The 18,815-nt window shown below is 51.0% G+C and overlaps 1 protein-coding gene across 3 annotated transcripts in view; it reads right to left on the bottom strand.

The window, feature by feature from the left end:
* Positions 1-16,125, bottom strand: part of VASH2 (vasohibin 2) — a 39,983-nt gene extending 23,858 nt beyond the window's left edge. Inside the window, exons 1-4 of one of the 3 annotated variants that reach the window (XM_045877199.3) lie at positions 15,926-16,121; positions 14,856-15,315; positions 5,186-5,274; positions 627-683 (exon numbers count right to left, since the gene is read on the bottom strand). In XM_045877199.3, the coding sequence (XP_045733155.1) occupies positions 627-683; positions 5,186-5,274; positions 14,856-15,131 (422 nt within the window). In that variant the 5' untranslated portion in view covers positions 15,132-15,315; positions 15,926-16,121. Of the gene's footprint in view, positions 1-626; positions 684-5,083; positions 5,275-14,855; positions 15,316-15,925 lie in introns of all 3 variants that reach the window. The other 2 variants (XM_064594172.1, XM_045877200.3) reach the window with 2 other exon arrangements.
* Positions 16,126-18,815: the final 2,690 nt, after the last annotated feature.

Genomic DNA, 18,815 nt, shown 5'->3' with positions numbered 1-18,815 from the left:
CGCTGTGCAGGACGGAGCCAAGGCGCATCTGGATCCAGCAGAACTAAATTCCTAAATTCTCCACTCCTCTCTCCAAGCGTTAGTTCCTGGAGGTTGGTGCCTGTATGCCATGGCATTCTCTATGTGCCAGGACAAGGGGCATTACAAAGAGCAAGTAAAGGAGGCCACATAAAACAAACTTCAGGGCCACCTGGGTGGCTCAGTCGGTTAAGTGTCTGACTCTTGATCTCAGGGTCGTGAGTTCAAGCCCTGCATTGGGCTCCGCGCTGGGCGTGGAGCCTGCTTAAAAAAAAAGAAGATACACCCTGAAATTGCATTGCCAAAAAGAAGCCTGAAACTGTGTGATGCTGGGGGTGGAGCCTACTCAAAAAACAAGAACAAAAACAGAAGCCAACTTCACAGGCCTCCTGCAACCCTGTAAGAGTTAGTCTTCCCCACAGAGCTTAGCTGTCAGAGTGGCCCAGCCCCTAGCCCCACCGCCAACCTGGCCCTGGGGCACCCCCACCCCCACCCCTTACAGACCAGGATGTTGGAGCAGGGGATATAGGGATAAAGGGTGGGAGAGGGAGTTGACAGCTTTCGAGTAGGAGAGAGGTCCCCTGGCCCACAGATCATGCACCACTTACCCACTCAGCGGTCTCATTTTCCTAATTTCAAAGAACTGGGTCCCTGTATGATTGTATCTGTGTGAAGTATGTAAAGGGAAAGTGACAGAAAACTCCAAAGGTCCCAGTGATCCAGCAGAGGAAGCTATGCATTGATTTCTTAAAGGGATGAGGAATGAAGAGTGAGGGACTTTCTGGAAAGTGCCCAGTAGCCAGAAGGTAGCCAAGAGCCTCTTACTCCTCACTGTTCTGCCCTGAAAATCCAATTTCTAACTTAAGCTTCAAAACACCTTGGACCTTTATAATAGCTATTTTCAATCTGCTCTGTATTCTGTTTAGTTGAAAACATGTCTTAATTCACTTATTAGACTACAAACTCTTTGGGAGTTAGGACCATTTATTTATTACCTTTATATCACCCACAAAGCCTGGCACAAATTCAACATACTCCAGTTAGCAACTATTATTAAATGAATGAGGAATAAATGAATAGATGGGTGGACAGATGGATGGATAAATGGGTGGATTAGTGGAAGGGTGGATGGATGAGTGAAAGGAAGGAAGGATGAATGGAATTGATGGAATGGAAAGGTAGGTGGATGGATGGATGGATAGACAGATGGATGGAAGGAATTGATGGAATGCAAAAGTGGGTGGATGGATGTATAGATGGATGGATGGATGATGGATGGAAAGGATGAATAGAATGGGAGGGTGATGGCTTGGAAGGGTGGATGGATGGATAGATAGTAGAGGTGGATGGATGGATGGATGGATAAATGGATGGAAGGAGTGGATGGAATGGAAGGGTAGATGAAATAGAAGGGTAGATGGATGGATGGGTGGGTAGGCAGGTGGGTGGCTGGATGGACAGATGGATGGATGGAGGGAAGGATGATGGATAGAAGGGTGGGAGCATGGCAGAAGGGTTTCTCAACAGTGCAGTCTCTGCAGCAAAGTTTACTGTGGAGACATCACCTTCGTTTCACTGGACTGATACTAGACCATGGTTACTAAGTCTGAGAGGATGACACTATTACCCACAACTTGGGATTTAGCTGGTTGCCCAGAAAGTGTCAGGGACTGGCAAGCCAGCACCAGGTCATTCTGAAGGAGATCAAAGATTCCCTGATGTGATGCTCTCCGAGACTAGATCTTGATTTTTTCAGAGCCTAAAGAAAAGTTGCTTTACACATTTCTCTTTCCTGCCTCAAACAAAATCCTATAGATAAAAGCATATGTTGGGAAGGTGCTCATGAATCGAGAACTTGTAACCCTGGCAGGGGGTATGAGGGGAGATGTGTGACCCCAGAGTGGTACAAGCAGTGGCAGAAGGGGGCGCTGCACACCCTCCCAAGGAGGGTTAGGACCCCCAGCCCCCTCCCCCCAACAGGCACGCATAACAACTACTGGAGGGTGGGGGGTGGGGAGCTCATTATAAGGAGACTCTGGGCTCCCCCCCTGGAGATTCGGATTTCAGGCCATGGTCCTAACCCTCGATGTCATTCAGAGTCACACTGCCTTGGACTGTTGTGTTGGAGGTTCCAGGGTGAGAGCCAGAAGATGATTTTAACAAGCTCACCAAGCTGGAAATTATCAGCATGAGCCATAAGAAGAGCCCATCACAGTATATAGGCTCTTGCCCAGCTTTTGAAAAATGCAATATAGAAAACCTTAGAGGGAAAAGAGAAAAACGAGGTGCTACGTATCCTCACTGTGAAGCGATATTTTTATTTGACCAAAGATCTCATTCGAACAGTGAGACTCCTGGTAAATTTAAAGTAGAATTCAGTGGACAAAAATTCCACCTGTGTGCCTTTCTCCCTGTTCACAGATCCAGTCTATACACCTAGTGTGTAAAGTGAGACCAACCCATAATAAAGTAACAAAAAATTGCCTGGCCTTCCATTCTCAGTTCCTTACCGTTATGAGCCCCAGAAAGTGAGTTGGGGGGAAAGCCTCCTGTAAACATTGCCTTCAGAATGAGATACTTCCTGAGCCCGAGCTGACCCTCAGAAGGCCTCTCCCCACGAGGCAGAGCTCAGGGGACACCTGTCTTTCCAGAAGTCCATGCAAGATTAGCACTCCTGATGGCTGACACTCTGAAGCTGTCAGAAGGGAAGGCAGGATTTGTCTTTTCATGTCCCCAAACAAGCACGTCTATAGTTAGGACTAGCCTGGTAGCCAAGCATGCGTTACTGTGTCCAGGACAAAGCCGTAGGAAGTTCCAAAGACCTAAATACATACTTCCTTTTACTGCCCTTCGCTTTACTGCCCTTTGCAGATATTACGGTTTCTTGTTTTGTTTGTTTTGTTTTTTACAAACTGAAGATTTGGGGGCACCTGGGTAGCTCAGTCGTTAAGCGTCTGCCTTCCGCTCAGGTCATGATCCCGGGGTCCTGGGATGGAGCCCCGCATCGGGCTCCTTGTTCGGCGGGGAGTCTGCTTCTCCCTCTCCCCCTCCTCCCTGCTTGTGTTCCCTCTCTCCCTGTGTCTCTCTCTGTCAAATAAATAAATATAATCTTAAAAAACAAACAAACAAACCGAAGATTTGTGGCAACCCAGCATCCAGCAAGTCTGTCCACACCATTTTGCCAACATGTGCTCACTCGGTGTCTCTGTGTCAGATTTTGGTAATGCTCACATTTCAAACTTTTTCATTATTATTATAATGTGCTATGGTGGCCTGTGATCAGCGATTACGACTTACTGAAAGCTCAGAGGATGGTTAGCATTTCTTGACAACAAAGGCTTTTAAATTAAGGTACGTAGATTGCTGTTTTAGATACGTCATTGAGCGCTTTCGATGTGTTATTCCAGGTATGTTATCAGGTAGTGTCAGCAGAAATTTTACGTGCACTGGGAAACCAAAGAATTCACTGGACTGGCTTTATTGCCATATTTGCTCTCTTGCAGTGGTCTGGAACCGAAACTGCAATGTCTCCGACGTGTGCCTGTAAAAGTCTGGGCAGCAGAGAAAACAGAGGTCACACTCTGCCTTCTTTGCGCATTGGCTCCAACAGCCAAGTGACCGGGGGCACGATCCCAGCAGCCCGCGGCACTTTCCCCTTTCTGGCCCTCTCTGCAGTCAGTGATCTAGGTCAGTGACCATCGTTATGGGTCAGAGAAGAAAATGAAAAAGCAGATCCTTCAGGCAAACTGAAAATTTGGCTGAGAACATGCTGTAGGGTTTATGGAAGAATGAGCATATGATGTACATTTGCCCCTATCAGGGCATCCCCAGCCAGGCTCATTCCCTTTCATCTCTGGCTGCATGATCCTTGGGAAGATCATGTGCTAGATGGAAGTGGGGAGCAGTTCTAATTTCTGTCACCTTCTAGAATATTCTGTGAGCAGTCAGTCACACCCTTGGGCTCTTGGGGTCCCAGGCTATCCTGGCAGAAGTTTATGCTATGCTCCCCAGGGGTCCCAGTTTGGGGATCAGCACCAACAGCAGATAGCCTGCTCAGGGTTAGGGCTGTTCGCTTCACCCCCGGAGGCTGGTGCCACCTCCCCCTCTACTATTTCTTTCAGGATTCCACTGGGAAGATGCCATGCAGGGGAGTTATATCACCTGTGAAGTGGGAACTGCGAGGCTAATGAAGTAATCTGCCTACCCAAATCAGTAGCAACTGGTGTTACTCTCCTCTGGTATGCCCCCCCCTTCAGAGAGACACACAAATCCAGAGGAAAGATGCTTGCATATGGCACAGAGAGGAAGGGCCTCTTCTGGGGCACGTGGGAACATGTGTGCAGCGTCCCATGAAATCCTTTCTGCTGAGTTCTATGTCTTTCGGGACAAAGGACGGAGGTCAGCAGAGAATTGACCTCTTGGACAATGTGCTGGGGGCTAGGGGGCCAACAGCTGCCTCGGTAGGGCTCTGATGCTGTCTTAGCTCTGAGATGTTCACGGGCGGGGGCAAACAGTCTGTCCCTCCCACAGACACCTCTGACAGCCCAGCTCCCATCTGATTCCTGTCCCTGAAAAAAATACCAGCAGTGGCCAATGTACCAGCCTCCGGTGCTCCTTTGTTCTTACAGTGCTGCTGGTGCAGGCCCACAGAACAGATCTAATCCTGGCTACAAACAAGCCATGGACACTGGCAGAGAGAAGGACCAGAGTCCGGCTGGTCTGAATTCAGCCTGGACCCACAGGGTTCCTCCACGCTTCTCCAAGCTCACATGAGGGAAGAGGACCCCCATCCCAGGGCCCCATTTCTTCCTGTGGAAGGGAGCAAGGCTGCCGGTCTGGGGCACCTGGGGAGCCAAAGGCAGTGCCAGGTGGGCCTCCTATAGATTGTAAGTGGTCAGGATGAAGGCAAAAAGTGAGAAAGGAAAGAAAAAGAGCAGAAAGAAGCCCAGGAGGGAAGAGGGAGAAAGACAGATAGTAGAGGAAGAGAGGAGGGAAACAAAGATCCCCTTATTATCATGCTTCCAGACTCACATTGGGGCATCCCTCTATGCCCGGCCTCACCAACCTTAGAGCATTTACTGACCAGCTGGGGACAGACCTGCCACCAGGCTCGAGATCACCACACCCGTCCCCGCGGGGTCCGCCCAGACCCTGGTTGGAAGGATACTGTAGTGTCTTCATGTAGTTCTGGATTGCCTGGAGCCAGTCTGGGATCGTCATCGACAGCCTGTAGTTCGGAACCTGGGGTACTGAAGGCTGCAAAGAAGTAGAGAGAGAACGCTTTATCAAGGAGATGCTCCGGGGCCCAATGTCTGAGGGCAGCCAAAGGGCTGAAAGCACCAGAGAGCTGCTCCTGACAGCAGACGGCCACCTGCACAAGGTCTCCCCAGACTACGTGGTCCCTTGCCAAAGTTCTGCTTGTCTGTGTTCCCTCCATACCCTCTGCCCTGGGGCACCATGGCTCGCTATGGCCCTCTGTGGGTTGTGAATGTGAACGCAGCCTGCCTCCCCATGGGAGCCTCAGCGTCGTCTCCTTGAAGCCAAGGACCATGTCCTATAGCATCCCCCACGCAGCCTGGCCCAGGATGTTCGCAGGGGTGCCCCACTAACCCTCACATTTTTACCGCATGACTACACCTTTTGCTGCATGGCTGGTATGACCCATTATACTCCAGGACACCACTGAATACAAGACGAATGGTGCCCTAAAGAAATGCAACATGGTGCTGCACCTGCCATCTCTCCTCAACACCACTCCCATCGAGGCCCTTCCCTCGAGGCCTAGTTTGGCCCAAGCGGATTAGCAAAGATTCCCCTCTTGCCATGTCTCTTCCCAGATAAGGGCAGCCCCTCTGACTCATGAACACCCCCAGCTGCCCAGGCGCTTCTTCTTTTCCTCGCCTGCCCCTTGGTCAACACCCACTGAGTGTCTACGAGTGAGTGCACGAAGTTCTAACCACTGCTGGGAAAAGAAAGGAGCAACATCAGGCGAGGACTGGAAAGCGGGAGATAAGTGCCTCTTCTCAGGAATTTAGAGCTAAGACACCAGCTCTGAGACACCAGGCAGCTCTGAGCACCCCTGCCAGTAAGGCCAAGAGCAAGAATGAGCAGGGGCTTCTAATCCAGCCCTTCTCTTCCTGGGTAGAAAGGGACGGTGTGTGCTTTCTTCCCCCTATATGCTTCTCAGTCTCATAAGCTTGGCCTCCGGCGGGGCGGGGCTATTGGTGACAGAGACACTCGGCCCCTGTGAGCCTGTGGAAAGGGGAGGCTCCTCCAGGCTTAAGCCACTTAGGGAGGAGCAGAAGGGGCCGCAGGACGGATTAGTTCATCCTCAATCCTCGAGAACACAGGGAAAGGGAAGCCCTGGGGATTTAGTGCTCAGCTGATGGAAGGTGAAGCCGCTGGTGGAGAGACTTGGGGACGGTGCTGAGCAGCCTCGCTGGGCACCAGGGACAGACACCGCCCAAGGACATGCCCTGGCCCCCTCCCTGCTCTCCAGGCTCGGCCCACGCTGAGGCTGGAGGGCGCGCTGCCCCTGGGCCTGTGGCGGGGCCCCTTCCATACTTCCACGCCTTCCACACCTTCTACACCTTTAGCTGCGGTTACTTAAAATGCTACTTGAGGGTGGGAGGATGGGTTAGCCTGGTGGTGGGTATTGAGGAGGGCACATTCTGCATGGAGCACTGGGTGTTATGCACAAACAATGAATCATGGAACACTTCATCTAAAACTAATGATGTAATGTATGGGAATTAACATAAGAATAAAAAAAAAAAAGAAAAAATGCTACTTGACATTCGTTTCCTCTCAGTGCTTCTCTTTTCTCTTGGCTTTGCAACTTCCTACTTCACAGCAACTGCCCCTCTGGCAGAACGGAGACCAGTCACACGTCCTGCTTCATGGCCAAGGTGCCGAGAGTGTGTGTGTGTGTGTGTGTGTGTGTGAATGTGAGGGGGTGTGTGTACATGCATGCACAGCTGTTCTGCAAACTACATGTGGTTTACAACATATCCACTCAAATCACGGTTCTGTCTTGGAGAGGAATTTTGGGGAGCAAAACGTTCCAACGTGACCATTCGCTCACGTGACCCTCCCACACACGCAGGTGCACGTACACACACACCGATGAAATGTATGTATTATGTATTATGAAATGTATCCTCGTATTTCTGCCCTTACAAACACTAGAAGTGTCCATCTTGTCCTTGCTTTTTGCAGTAACATCCACTGATCTACCCGTACCTGGAATTCTGTGGAAGAAGGTGCCAGAGATTGCACAGAGAAGTGAGGAGAGAAGGGGAGATGTAGACAAACATTTCTTTAGCACCTGCTACATTCCAAGCTCTAGGTCAGGGGCAAGGGAACACAGAGACAGAGGAAGGAAGGAAGGAATGCTGTCTTAATTAGACAGCATTAAGGCACACGTGTATTTCTACACGGAAAAGTGCTATTTGTATCTATTTAATACAAAAGATGGTAAAAGCATGGGGAAATGCCCCAAAGAATCACCGGCCACCTAAGGGATCCTCAGAGGGGTGTCCCTTGGCCAGAGCCCTGCCATAGCCACACGGACTTGGTTCAGAGGTGGCTACGGGGGCCCGCCACCAAGCCCAACAGAGCCCACAAGAGCCAGATGGTGGGGTGGGAGTCAGGCAGCAGCTGGTCCTCAGAATAGCAGCCCGATGGCGCCCAAGGGCTTTTAAAAACAGCTGCCTGGTTACCTCAGGCCCGGCTGAGAGTGCCGGAGCTGTGGCCACATCCCCAAGCCCCAGCTGGGGATCAAGGCTGCAGTGGGGAGAGGAGCTGAGACAGCTGAGGGGCTGATGTCATCAGGCTACAACGCACCCTGCTGTCTGGGAAAGCTGGCTGGGGCTCGGGCTGGGGGCCGGCTCCCAACCAGCATCTCAGGCCTCCAACATGCCCACAGGACGGTGGACTATATAAACCAGGTGGGCTCCTTGGCCGGTAAGTATGAGACCGACACAAGATCCAAGTCCCCGCTCTGTCACCTACTCACTGTGGACCCTGTCCAGCTCCATGACCTCTTTAAGCCTGTTTCTTTCCTGATAAAACAGGAGAGTATCACCCACTTCAAACCTTCTGGGCTAGCTGTAAGGATTGTAGGACCTAATGTACAAAGCAGGCAACTTGGGACTGGCGCTCAGCACTCTGGAAGGGTTGGCTATGTTATCATTCATCAACAATGTGTTTTCGGGATCTAGACTGGGGAAGCCTGAATGGTCTTCACTTTTCTGGAACTGGAAGACAGAATCAGCAGGGCCTGAGTCTCTGCACACACTCAACGTGGAACATCACAAAGATGCCTTCTCACCCCAATGGAAGAGAACATGTCCACTTCCCCCTGGGGACACATCTTGACCATGAGCTAATATCCTTAATTCATGAACAGTTCATACAAAGTTATAAGAAAACTCTTCAGGGGCACCTGGCTGGCTCAGTCAGTACAGCATGTGACTCTTGATCTCGGGGTCATGAGTTCGAGCCTCACATGGAGTGTACAGATTACTTAAAAAAAAAAAAAAAGTAAACTCTTTGGGCTTTAATGGAAAAAAAATGGCCCAAAAGGTAGAAGAAACCCAAATGTCCATTGACAGGTGAATGGATAAACTTTAAAATGTGGTACAGGGGCACCTGGCTGGCTCAGTCAGTAGAGTATGTGACTCTTGATCTCAGGGGTCATGAGTTTGAGCCCCGCATTGGGTGCAGCTTATTTTTTAAAATGTGGTATATACATACAATGGAATATTATTCAGCCTTTAAAAATGACATTTTGACACAAGCTACGACATGGATGAACCTTGAGGACATGCTAAGTGAAATAAGCAAAACATAAAAGGACAAATATATGATACCTCTTACACAGTCGTCCCCCTTTATCCACGGGGCATACATTCTGAGACGTCGCCCCCCACAGATGCCTAAATCTGCAGATAGTGCCAAACTCTATCTATACTATGTTTTTTTCCCCATGCGTACATATACCTCTGACAACGTTTCATTCATAAATTAGGCACAGTGAGATTAAAATAATCAATAAAATAGAACAAGTATAACAGTGTACTGTAATAAAAATTATGTGATTACGATCTTTCTCAAAATCTCTTATTGTAGTGTACTCACCCTTCTTGAAATAGGAGGTGATAAAATGCCTACACAATGAGATGAAACGAGGGGAATGGCGTAGGCATCATGACCTGGCCTTAGGCTACTATTGACTCTCTGACCACAGGTCAGAAAGAGGATCATCTGGGGTGCCTGGGTGGCTCAGTCGTTAAGCGTCTGCCTTTGGCTCAGGTCATAATCATCTCAGGGTCCTGGGATCGAGCCCCACATCGGGCTCCCTGCTCCGTGGGAGGCCTGCTTCTCCCTTTCCCACTCCCCCTGCTTATGTTCCCTCTCTCGGCTGTGTCTCTCTGTCAAATAAATAAAGAAAATCTTAAAAAAAAAAAAAAAAAGAAAGAAAGAAAGAGGATCATCTGCTTCCAGACGGCAGGTAACCATGGGTGACAGAAAGCATAGGAAGTGAAACAGTGGAGAAGGGGGGCCAACTTTATGAGGCACCCACAGTAATCAAATTCATACAGACAGAAAGCAGAAGGGTGGTTGTCAGGAACTGAGGGGAGGGAGGAAGAGGCGTTAGCGTTTAATGGGTACAAAGTTTCAGCTAGGGAAGAAGGAAAACTTCTGGAGATGGAACACAACAGTGTGAATTACTTAATGCACAGAACTATACACTTACAGGGGGTTAAAATGGTAAATTATATGTTATGTATATTTTACCACAATTTTTAAAACAGTCATGAAAAGACAATTCACAAAAGAAATGAATACATATTTGAAAAAAATTTTCAAGCTCACTAATAATTTAAGAAATGCAAAGCAAAGGGGCACCTGGGTGGCTCAGTTGTTAAGCGTCTGCCTTCAGCTCAGGTCATGATCTCAGAGTCCTGGGATTGAGCCCCGCATCGGGCTCCCTGATCAGCGGGGAGTCTGCTTCTCCCTCTCCCTCTGCCTACAGTTCCCCATGCTTGTGTGTGCTCTCTCTCTCTCTCTCTGACAAATAAATAAATAAATAAATCTTAAAAAAAAAAAAAAGAAATGCAAAGTAAAACCACTGCAAAATGCCATTTTCACCTCCAATTAGTAGAGATATTCTGAAATGTGGACACCTAATGCTGACGGGGATGCTCCTATAAGGCACGATGGGAACATAAATTGGTATAACCTTTTTATAAAATGCCACGGCACATTCTTTTTTTTTTTTTTTCCTCCCTGACGGGTCCTAAGAGTCCCTCCTCATGTTATTTTCCTGCCCTGTTTCACCTGAAACCCCAGCCTAGATTTTCCATGGCCGTTCCCCTCAAGGTTCCTGCCTCCTGCCTCCTGCAACCAGCCCCTCAAGTCACAACCCAGCTGATGAAGGCGGAATCCAGAGGGAAGAGATCAAAACCAGCCTCTCTACACAGGCACTGTGCCTGTGGTCTGGGGTTGGGGACCCTGAGAGGTGGGGGCAGGAGGTAGGAGTGGGCCAGAAGGGAAGATAGCTGTTCACGAATAATGCAACCAGCCACAGGGAAGGCTTCTGTGGTCAGGCTCTCTCTCATCCCATTCTCGGCAAACACAATTACCTGTCCAAAGAATGCAGGGAGAAATGATGTGAATGGACATAGGTGTGTAAGTGGCATCCCCATAGCAAGAGACGGGGAAAGGCAGAAAAGGAAGCCCGGAGGCAAGCCAGAACACTCGGCACCAGGAATCTTTAACAAGAAAGAACAAAGAGAAAGCAAAGCTTTTTGCCGTCCCTGCTCTGGAAAACACGGGTGCCTGTGCAGACACCCCAGGCAGAAGAATCTTCTCTGGCAACTTGGAGAAGCAGCATAGAATATCACTCATGAGCCCAGGATGGACCCCAGGCCTCTGCATCAGGGGCAGCCAGGAACCTGTTGAAGGCGGCCTAGTGTGGAGCTCTGGGGGTCTCAACCTTGGGCCAAGCAGGAAGGACAGACCATGGTTCTGAATCGAGGACACAGGCAGGAGGGAGCTGCCTGCATGAGCTAGCAGGGGGCAGGAGTGGGCCCTGACTGCAAACTCTCCCCACCACAGTCTCACACTTCTCCGCTCAGTCAAAGCTGAGTCCTCTAAAAGTGAATTCTTTCCCAATTTAGAAACAACATGAGAATGAGGCACAGAAACACGGGGTCTTTAAGAAACTATTGCTGTTTCCTGCTGAATCCATTCTGGTCACCCCTTGGAGAGTCCAGCTCAGCCAGTAGAGAAGCGGAGGAGCTGTTTCCTAGCACACGCTGCTGGGTTTTTCTGGGCCAGCCACTCTCTCTGCTTTTCCCTTCTCTTCCTCTATCATCCTCCAATGACTGCTGCTTTTTGGTACTTTCCCTGAAAAGCCCCGGACTTCAGCTAGTCAGCTGCTAGCTTGGACCCAGTAACCACCAGGGGTGAGGCCTGCAGTCACATATTTAAAAGGTGGCTTGCGGGCGCCTGGGTGGCTCAGTTGGTTAAGCGACTGCCTTTGGCTCAGGTCATGATCCCAAGGTCCTGGGATCGAGCCCCATGTCAGGCTCCCTGCTCAGCGGGGAGCCTGCTTCTCCCTCTGACCCTCTCCTCTCTCATGCTGTTTCTCTCTCGCTCGCTCTCCAATAAATAAATAAAATCTTTAAAAAAATTAAATAAAATAAAAGGTGGCTTGCAGAGGAGGTCAGCCCCCAGACCCCCGAACCCCTCATCCCCCCTCACGCCCCGGTAGGGGCACCTGGACCTGTGGGCAGAACTTCCCATGGCTGCTCACAAAATGTCCTGCAAAGAAGTATCATTCAGTCCTCCTCTTAAACCTTTGGTACCTTCCCCTGTCCTCTTTTGCTTCTTAGTCTATATTCAATTGCCAAAAAAGGTTAGTCTCTCTGAAACTCTCCAACCCTCTACCACCACCCAACACCCCTCTTCTGTACAAAGTCCTCAGCAAGACACTGGTAAAGGAGAAAAGGACACGGACCCAAAGGAAAAAGTCTGCCAAGCTGAGTGCAAGAACAGCCCTTGGACCAGAGAGGAGCGGCCCCCAGAACCAGGAGCTATTTTGAAGCTCTTTCCCATCTCAGGACCTAGGTAGGGGTCAGGGGCTGGGGAATGTCAGGACTTGGGAGAAGGGGATGCTGAGATGGAGTTGGGGTGGGGGAGAGAACCAGCTATTATGATGCAATGTAAGAGAGAGAAATGTTAAGTTTTTTATTTAGGTTCAAAAAGCCAAGGTCCATATTTAGCCTGGGGTTTTCCTGGCTTGGCAGTTCTCATATGACTTCAGGTTACTGTGAAAAGAAAAGACAGTGTGGCTGCTATATAAAAAAAGGGAACTTTTTTTTTTTTTTTAAAGAACGCAGCATTCAGCCACAATAGTGGAAGCATCAGGTACGGGTCTCAGGGAAGAGTGATCTGTGTTCTTTTTTTTTTTTAAGATTTTATTTATTTGTGAGAGAGACAATGAGAGACAGAGAGCATGAGAGGGAGGAGGGTCAGAGGGAGAAGCAGACTCCCTGCTGAGCAGGGATCCCGATGTGGGACTCGATCCCAGGACTCCAGGATCATGACCTGAGCCGAAGGCAGTCGCTTAACCAACTGAGCCACCCAGGCGCCCCAGAGTGATCTGTGTTCTAAACCGCTCAGACAACATTGAGAATATTGTGTTTCATATGTGCTTATTTTAGAGGGCTGACTGGTGACAAACTAGCAAGTGTCCTAGAAAGAGGGTGAAGAGAGTGCTTTGATCTGGGAACTGTGACACTAAGACCCAGTGAAGGGAGCTGCGTGAGGACAAAGAACTAAAGGAAGATGCAGAATGACGGAAGCTCACGGCTCTGAGGACTTGTTCTAAGTCAACTCTGTTGTCTCACTGGAGACCTGGAGACGTACGGGTCATATCATCAAGGCCCTGAAGAGCTGGAAAGAAATTTATATGAAATCTGGGCTACTCCCATTTTACAGATGAGAAAACTAAGGCCAGAGATTTTAAGTGAGTGAATGAGGCCACAAAGCCAGACGTAGCACAACCAGGGCTAGAATTTAGTCCCTTGATTTTTACTCCAAGTCCCATCCTTACTCCAAGAGCACTGTGTCGTAACATTCTAGGGAGCTGTGAGTAGCGAAGGAGGTAGATGTGTGCTGTTGTGATTCAAAGAGCAACACAAGAATCTGCGGGGACGTCACGCTGAAGATGAAGAAAGAATTTCTGTGCCACCGAAGAAAAGAGTTTCCCAATCACCAAAACCCAAATCTGGCCAGGCCCTGGGGCCAGCTGCCCTGTGAGGTGATGAGCCCCCCATCCCCATGAGGGCTCTGGAAAGAAGAAGGGATTCTGCCGAGAGGTGGGAGACCAGTCTCCACCAAAACAAACATTCCCTGATTTCCATGGAGGAAAGGGGTCCCCACACACAAGGCCAGGAGGAAGATGAAGCCACAGTTAGAAGCAGGGTCAGTGGTCAGGAGGCTGAATTAGAATGGCAGCATGGGACAGCAGGAACAGGCCTCTGTCCCCTGTGGCCACCTCTCTTCCATGCTTAAAGGGCTCCCAGGTCTTCCTTAAGTAAACAAGGCTCACTCAAGTAAGGACAAAATCTGAAGTCAGAACTACTGGCCAAGACCAGTGTTGTTCTCATGCTCAAGGAAAACCCAGCAAGGTAATTACAGCTGACACTGAAGCAGGAAAGATCCTCGTTGGGCATAATGAAGATCTCCTTGACCTGCTGTAAGAAAGCACTGACTGACTGCAGCAGGAAACGTCCGGGCTCTGTCACTCCCCCCAAGGGCACACACAGCTCTCTGACCTGCAGGGCTCAGATGCTCAGGTCACCAGATGCTCCAGGTTGGGGATTCAGCCAGAGGGCCTTTCAAGTCTCAGGTCTGGCATTTCTAGACCAGTCCAGGAATGTTCTCAGCCACATCAGTGTCCCCAGGGGCCAACGGAAACCATCTGCCATGCCATAACCCCCAGGCTCTGCAGCATTTCTCTGCAGCTTGCATTTTGAGGTCTCATAGAGTGATCACTGCACATCTCCCTCCCTCCATCTTACTAACTATATCCTCAGCCACCAAACTCAGTCTGCTCACTGGCTTCTCTCCAAGGTAGAAAAAGTTTCACTCCTGAACCTCTTTCTCTATCCAGTGAGACTAATGCATCATGTGCATTGGAAAGTCCCTTTCAAGCAATAGTCAAAACTCTTCTTTTTTTTCTTGGAGTGCAGATAAGCTGGGAAAAGAGACAGTTCACTGCTTTGCAAGTTTCAGAGGTGAAAGTCACTGTCATGAAAAAAAAATTGGCAAAAAGTCTAGAAATGATTCACGCTGAGAAGTCTGACTGGTTGATTGCAAAAATCATTCACAGCCTGATAAATCATTTGCAAGGGAGAGACAGGGGAGGACTCAGAGTCTCCAAAGAGGAAAAGTAGGGTGGGATCCCTAGGGGGGCCTGTGCATTCTTGGCACGGCTGGTGTTACCTGGTGGCTACAGCTTTTGGTGGAGGAGGATGTACATGGGGGTGAGCAAACAGTTTGGCTGGAGATTCAAAGAACTCTTGGCATGACCAGACCACACAGTCCCAGGACAGGAAGCCCTCTACCTCTCCCTCCCCCATTTCTAGGGCTTCCAAGACAAACATCTCTATTAAGCAAAGGGGGTGGGGACTGGCCGGAAGAATGGGGAGCATAAGGGAGTTTAGAGCTGGACCAGGAAAATGGACATGGCCACTACTTGTTATGCAGACTGAAGTGCTCCCATCATTGCCCACCCCACCCCGTCCATCGAAGCCTCTGACCTTTGCCAAGAAGGTGGCGTTCCTGATGGCGCCCACCATTTCTCCCCCCTTGGGGTGCACCTTGGCCACGTGCATCCACATGCGCTCCCAGGTGTGGCTGTCGATGGGGAAGCCGCTCTTGTTAACGTGAAACAGCACCCCGCCGTCTTTGTCCTCTTCCTCCGAGCCCCCGCTGGTGGCGAGGCTCACGGGCCGCGCGTGGCTGCTCCGGGACCGGGTGCCTTTGGCGCCTTTGGGGTGGGGGCAGCGGTGAGTGTCGGCCGCGGAGCCGGTCATGGTGGGGCCGGGGCGGGGCGGGGGTGCGGGGGGCGCGCTGCGGAGGCGCCGGCGGCGGGGGGCGTGTGCGCGCGGGCGTGGCGCGGGGATCAGCGCCCCGCGGGGACAGCCTTCTCCATGCCTCTGGCTGCCGCAGGACGCGCGAACCGGGAGCGGCGGCTGGAGCTCCGCTTACCGGCCGAGCCTGAATCAGTGGAGACACAGCACACACCACGGGTAAGTGTACACCAGAGGAACCGAGGCGGGGGCCACTGTGTCCAACGGCGGTGGGGCCTCGGAGTGGCCCCGCGTCACTCCCCGCTCCCCCCACCCCGCGCGCCGACAGACCCCCTCCAGCAATTGCACACGAGCTTGCAGCCATGCAATTCCCGAGGAAGGCGACTCGAATTTTGCCCCAAAGCTTCACACACCCCTAGACACCGGGAGGGGGATCCAAGGAGCGTGGCGGGTGCGGAGTGGACGGGTAGGGAGAAGAAAGACAGCTCGTGCTGCGTGAAGGAGCAGGAGGTCCCCACAAGGCTCCACGCATTCCTTGGTGCCAGATGTGCCGGAACGTGCCGGCACGTGAGCGCCCGGGCTGCCGCGAGGGCGCAGCAGCAGCCTCGGCTTGCAAAGGCGGCCCCCTTGCCGCCCGGAGGCCCTCCCGGAGCCGGTGGGCGAGGGTCGGCTGCAGCCCCCAGGCGCCGGTGCAAGTGGCCCCATCCGCCCCTCTCCCCGAGTCCCAGCGCCAGGCACCCTGGGGACTGGCTGCGGGCGGGGCGCGAGGCGGGCGCGCCGCAGCTCCGGGACCCTACCTCGGGCCGGCGGGCCTCATGGCCGCGGAGCTTCTCCGGGCGGCGGGGGCGGCGGGGGCTGCTGCGGCGGCTGCGGCTGCTGGGCCTGGGGCTGCTGGGGCTGCTGCGGCCGTCGCCTCATTCCATGTCCCATTCTCGAATGTTATTCTGTGACATATAACCGAGTCACCGGGCAGCCGCCGATGTTCCGAACGCGTCCATTGGCCACCGCAACAAAGAGGGGCGGGTCCCGGGCTAGGGACTCTACAACCGGGAGCTCCGCGGCGCTCTGATTGGCTCCGGGGCTTCCCGGGCAGGAGGGGAGAGGAGCTGGGGGAGCTGGGCGGCCACGCGAAATCCGATCGCTGTCTTGTCCTGGGAGCCCCGCGGCGCTGGAGCGTTTGTCCATGGGACTTAAGACCGAGTTTCCCCAGGGAGGGTGGCACTGCGAAGGTCTGCGACTGTGGGAAGCAGAGGAGAAACAAAGCCACCCAAGAAGTGACCCCGAGGTATCGGAGGGCTTGTCCTTAGAACTTCGTTCCCTGAGGAAGGCTGGACACAGTCACCTGCCCCTAGCAGGGAGTGATGGACAGTTTAGGCAGGGGCTGTCACAGGAAGGCACAAAATTAATTTTTTTTTTAATCTCACATTACAAATTTTCCAAAACCAACAAGGGGGCACAGTGTGTACCTTCTGACATTAGTCATGATTAATAAATTCCTTTTAAACCCATGCTGATATGCGCCACTAAAACCCAGGAAGTCAGTGAGGCCCCAACTACTCTGTCACAGCTAGAGTTAGAGTAGGGGCTGGAGAGATGCTTGAAAGCCATGGTGAAGTGGGAGCTTTTCCACACTCTCCACAAAACACTTTTGCCTTACGAACACCTTTTTCTTTTCTTAAGATTTTATTTATTGGGGCGCCTCGGTGGCTCAGTCGTTAAGCGCCTGCCTTCGGCTCAGGTCATGATCCCAGGGTCCTGGGATGGAGCCCCACATCGGACTCCCTGCTCTGCGGGAAGTCTGCTTCTCCCTCTCCCACTCCCCCTGCTTGTGTTCTCTCTCTCACTGTCTCTCTCTCTCTGTCAAATAAATAAAATCTTTTAAAAAAATAATAAAGATTTTATTTATTTTGGGGGGGAAGGAGCAGAGGGAGAGGGACAAGGAGACTCCACACTGAGCAGGGAGCCAGATGTGGGGCTTGAGCCCCCAACCGGGAGATCATGACCTGAGCTGATCACTCAACCTCCTCAGCCACCCTGGCACCCCCTCCCTTTTTTTTTCTTAAGAAAAAGAAAAGAAAACTGAGATGGGAGAGCACCAGACTACTGACCCAGGGCCAGGCTCTAAGTCCAGGTTTGTCACTTGGCCAAGTTGTGTGACCCAGGACAAGCCACTTGCCTGTTCTAGGCCTTAACTTCTCTTTCTGAAAAGAGTAGAGTAGAACACCCCCCACAAACTCACACACACACACACACACACCAAGTTCTTTTTTTTTTTTTTTTAAGATTTTATTTATTTATTTGACAGAGACAGAGACAGCGAGAGCACGAACACAAGCAGGGGGAGTGGGAGAGGGAGAAGCAGGCTTCCCGCTGAGCAGGGAGCCTGATGTGGGACTCGATCCCAGGACTCTGGGATCATGACCTGAGCTGAAGGCAGCCGCTTAACGACTGAGCCACCCAGGCGCCCCACACACCAAGTTCTATTCTGGCTCTAAGGTTCTGTGATTCTCTGGTTTCCTCTCTCAGGGACACTCAGGAACGTGGCCATAATATCCTTTCTCTTTACACTCCCTGCCAGCTTTGGGAGGGTAAGCAGTTGCGGTAGCAATGCTAAGTTAACCTGGAATTAAGAACGTGGTCATCAAAGAGCTACTGATGGTGGAGGGCATGGTGAGTCGCCAGTGCAGCAAAAGCCCTGGAGTACAGCTGAGAGCCAGGCACTGCACACGGAGACCTGGGTTCTGGAAAGTGAGAACAATAATGTAGGTCCATGCAGACAGCAAGAAATGGGCCGATTCAGGAAATCATCTGAATGATGCAAGTGAAACAGAACCCTTAAAAAAATCAGGAAACTGAGAGAAAATTATCCTCTCACCATATAATTGTCTCAGGTTTCATTTCTCCATTGAAAGAACACATGCCTCAGTGAGTGTTCTGCTTTCTCATCTTGAACATCCTTCCTCTCTGCTCACTCATCTCTCCCATCCGTCCCTCTCTCCTTACTTCCTCTGAGTTTCAAGTCCAGGAGGCGATATGAGGATGAAGACCTGTGTGCACAGGATGAGAATTTGGCCTCACAATCCTGCAGGAGAAAATGGAGCTCTCAAAGCCCAAGTGATCAGTTGGCGAACATTGAAGAATGTCTGGCAAGTTTCACCTTCCTTGGCATCAATTCCTAGTGTCCCACTCAGGCCAAGTCCAAGCAAGTACAATTAACCTGTTATACCAGGGCCTGGATCCTGCTCTACCTGAATCAAATCCTATGGACCAGAGAGGGTCATCAGTTCATGTTTCCACTCCAGGCATCCCAGAACTCCCTGAGAGTTGGGGGAAAAGCTTTTGTTGGTCATCTCCAAAATTCCATCTGTCTGTTCTCTTCTTCCCTGGGGGCTGGGTGCAGTTGGGGCCCAAGTGACATGGCATATGAAGAGAACTAGGAGATTTGGCTACTTTTCCTGAAAGGTGCTAAGAAGGCTTCTGAAGTGAACTGTGCTGTCCCAGCAAAGGACTGAGAGGCAGAGGGCCCTTTTGTTGAGAATTCTTTTGCATTAGGGAATTGTGTTCATTGCATGGACCAGCCAACTCTATTCTTAATATCCTTGTGTATTTAGTGTTATGTAACACTGAACCCAGGCCAGACAGATGATGGGTTTTGAAAGTTCAAATAGTAAGAGTGACATGGCTATA

Source organism: Mirounga angustirostris, unplaced genomic scaffold (genome assembly GCF_029215605.1).
Source record: "Mirounga angustirostris isolate CCGP_5_RB_7025 unplaced genomic scaffold, mMirAng1.0.hap1 SCAF_6, whole genome shotgun sequence".
In the NCBI taxonomy this organism is placed as follows: domain Eukaryota; kingdom Metazoa; phylum Chordata; class Mammalia; order Carnivora; family Phocidae; genus Mirounga; species Mirounga angustirostris.
The sequence above is the reverse complement of the archived record's forward strand: the minus strand, read 5'-3'. Positions and strand labels throughout refer to the sequence as shown.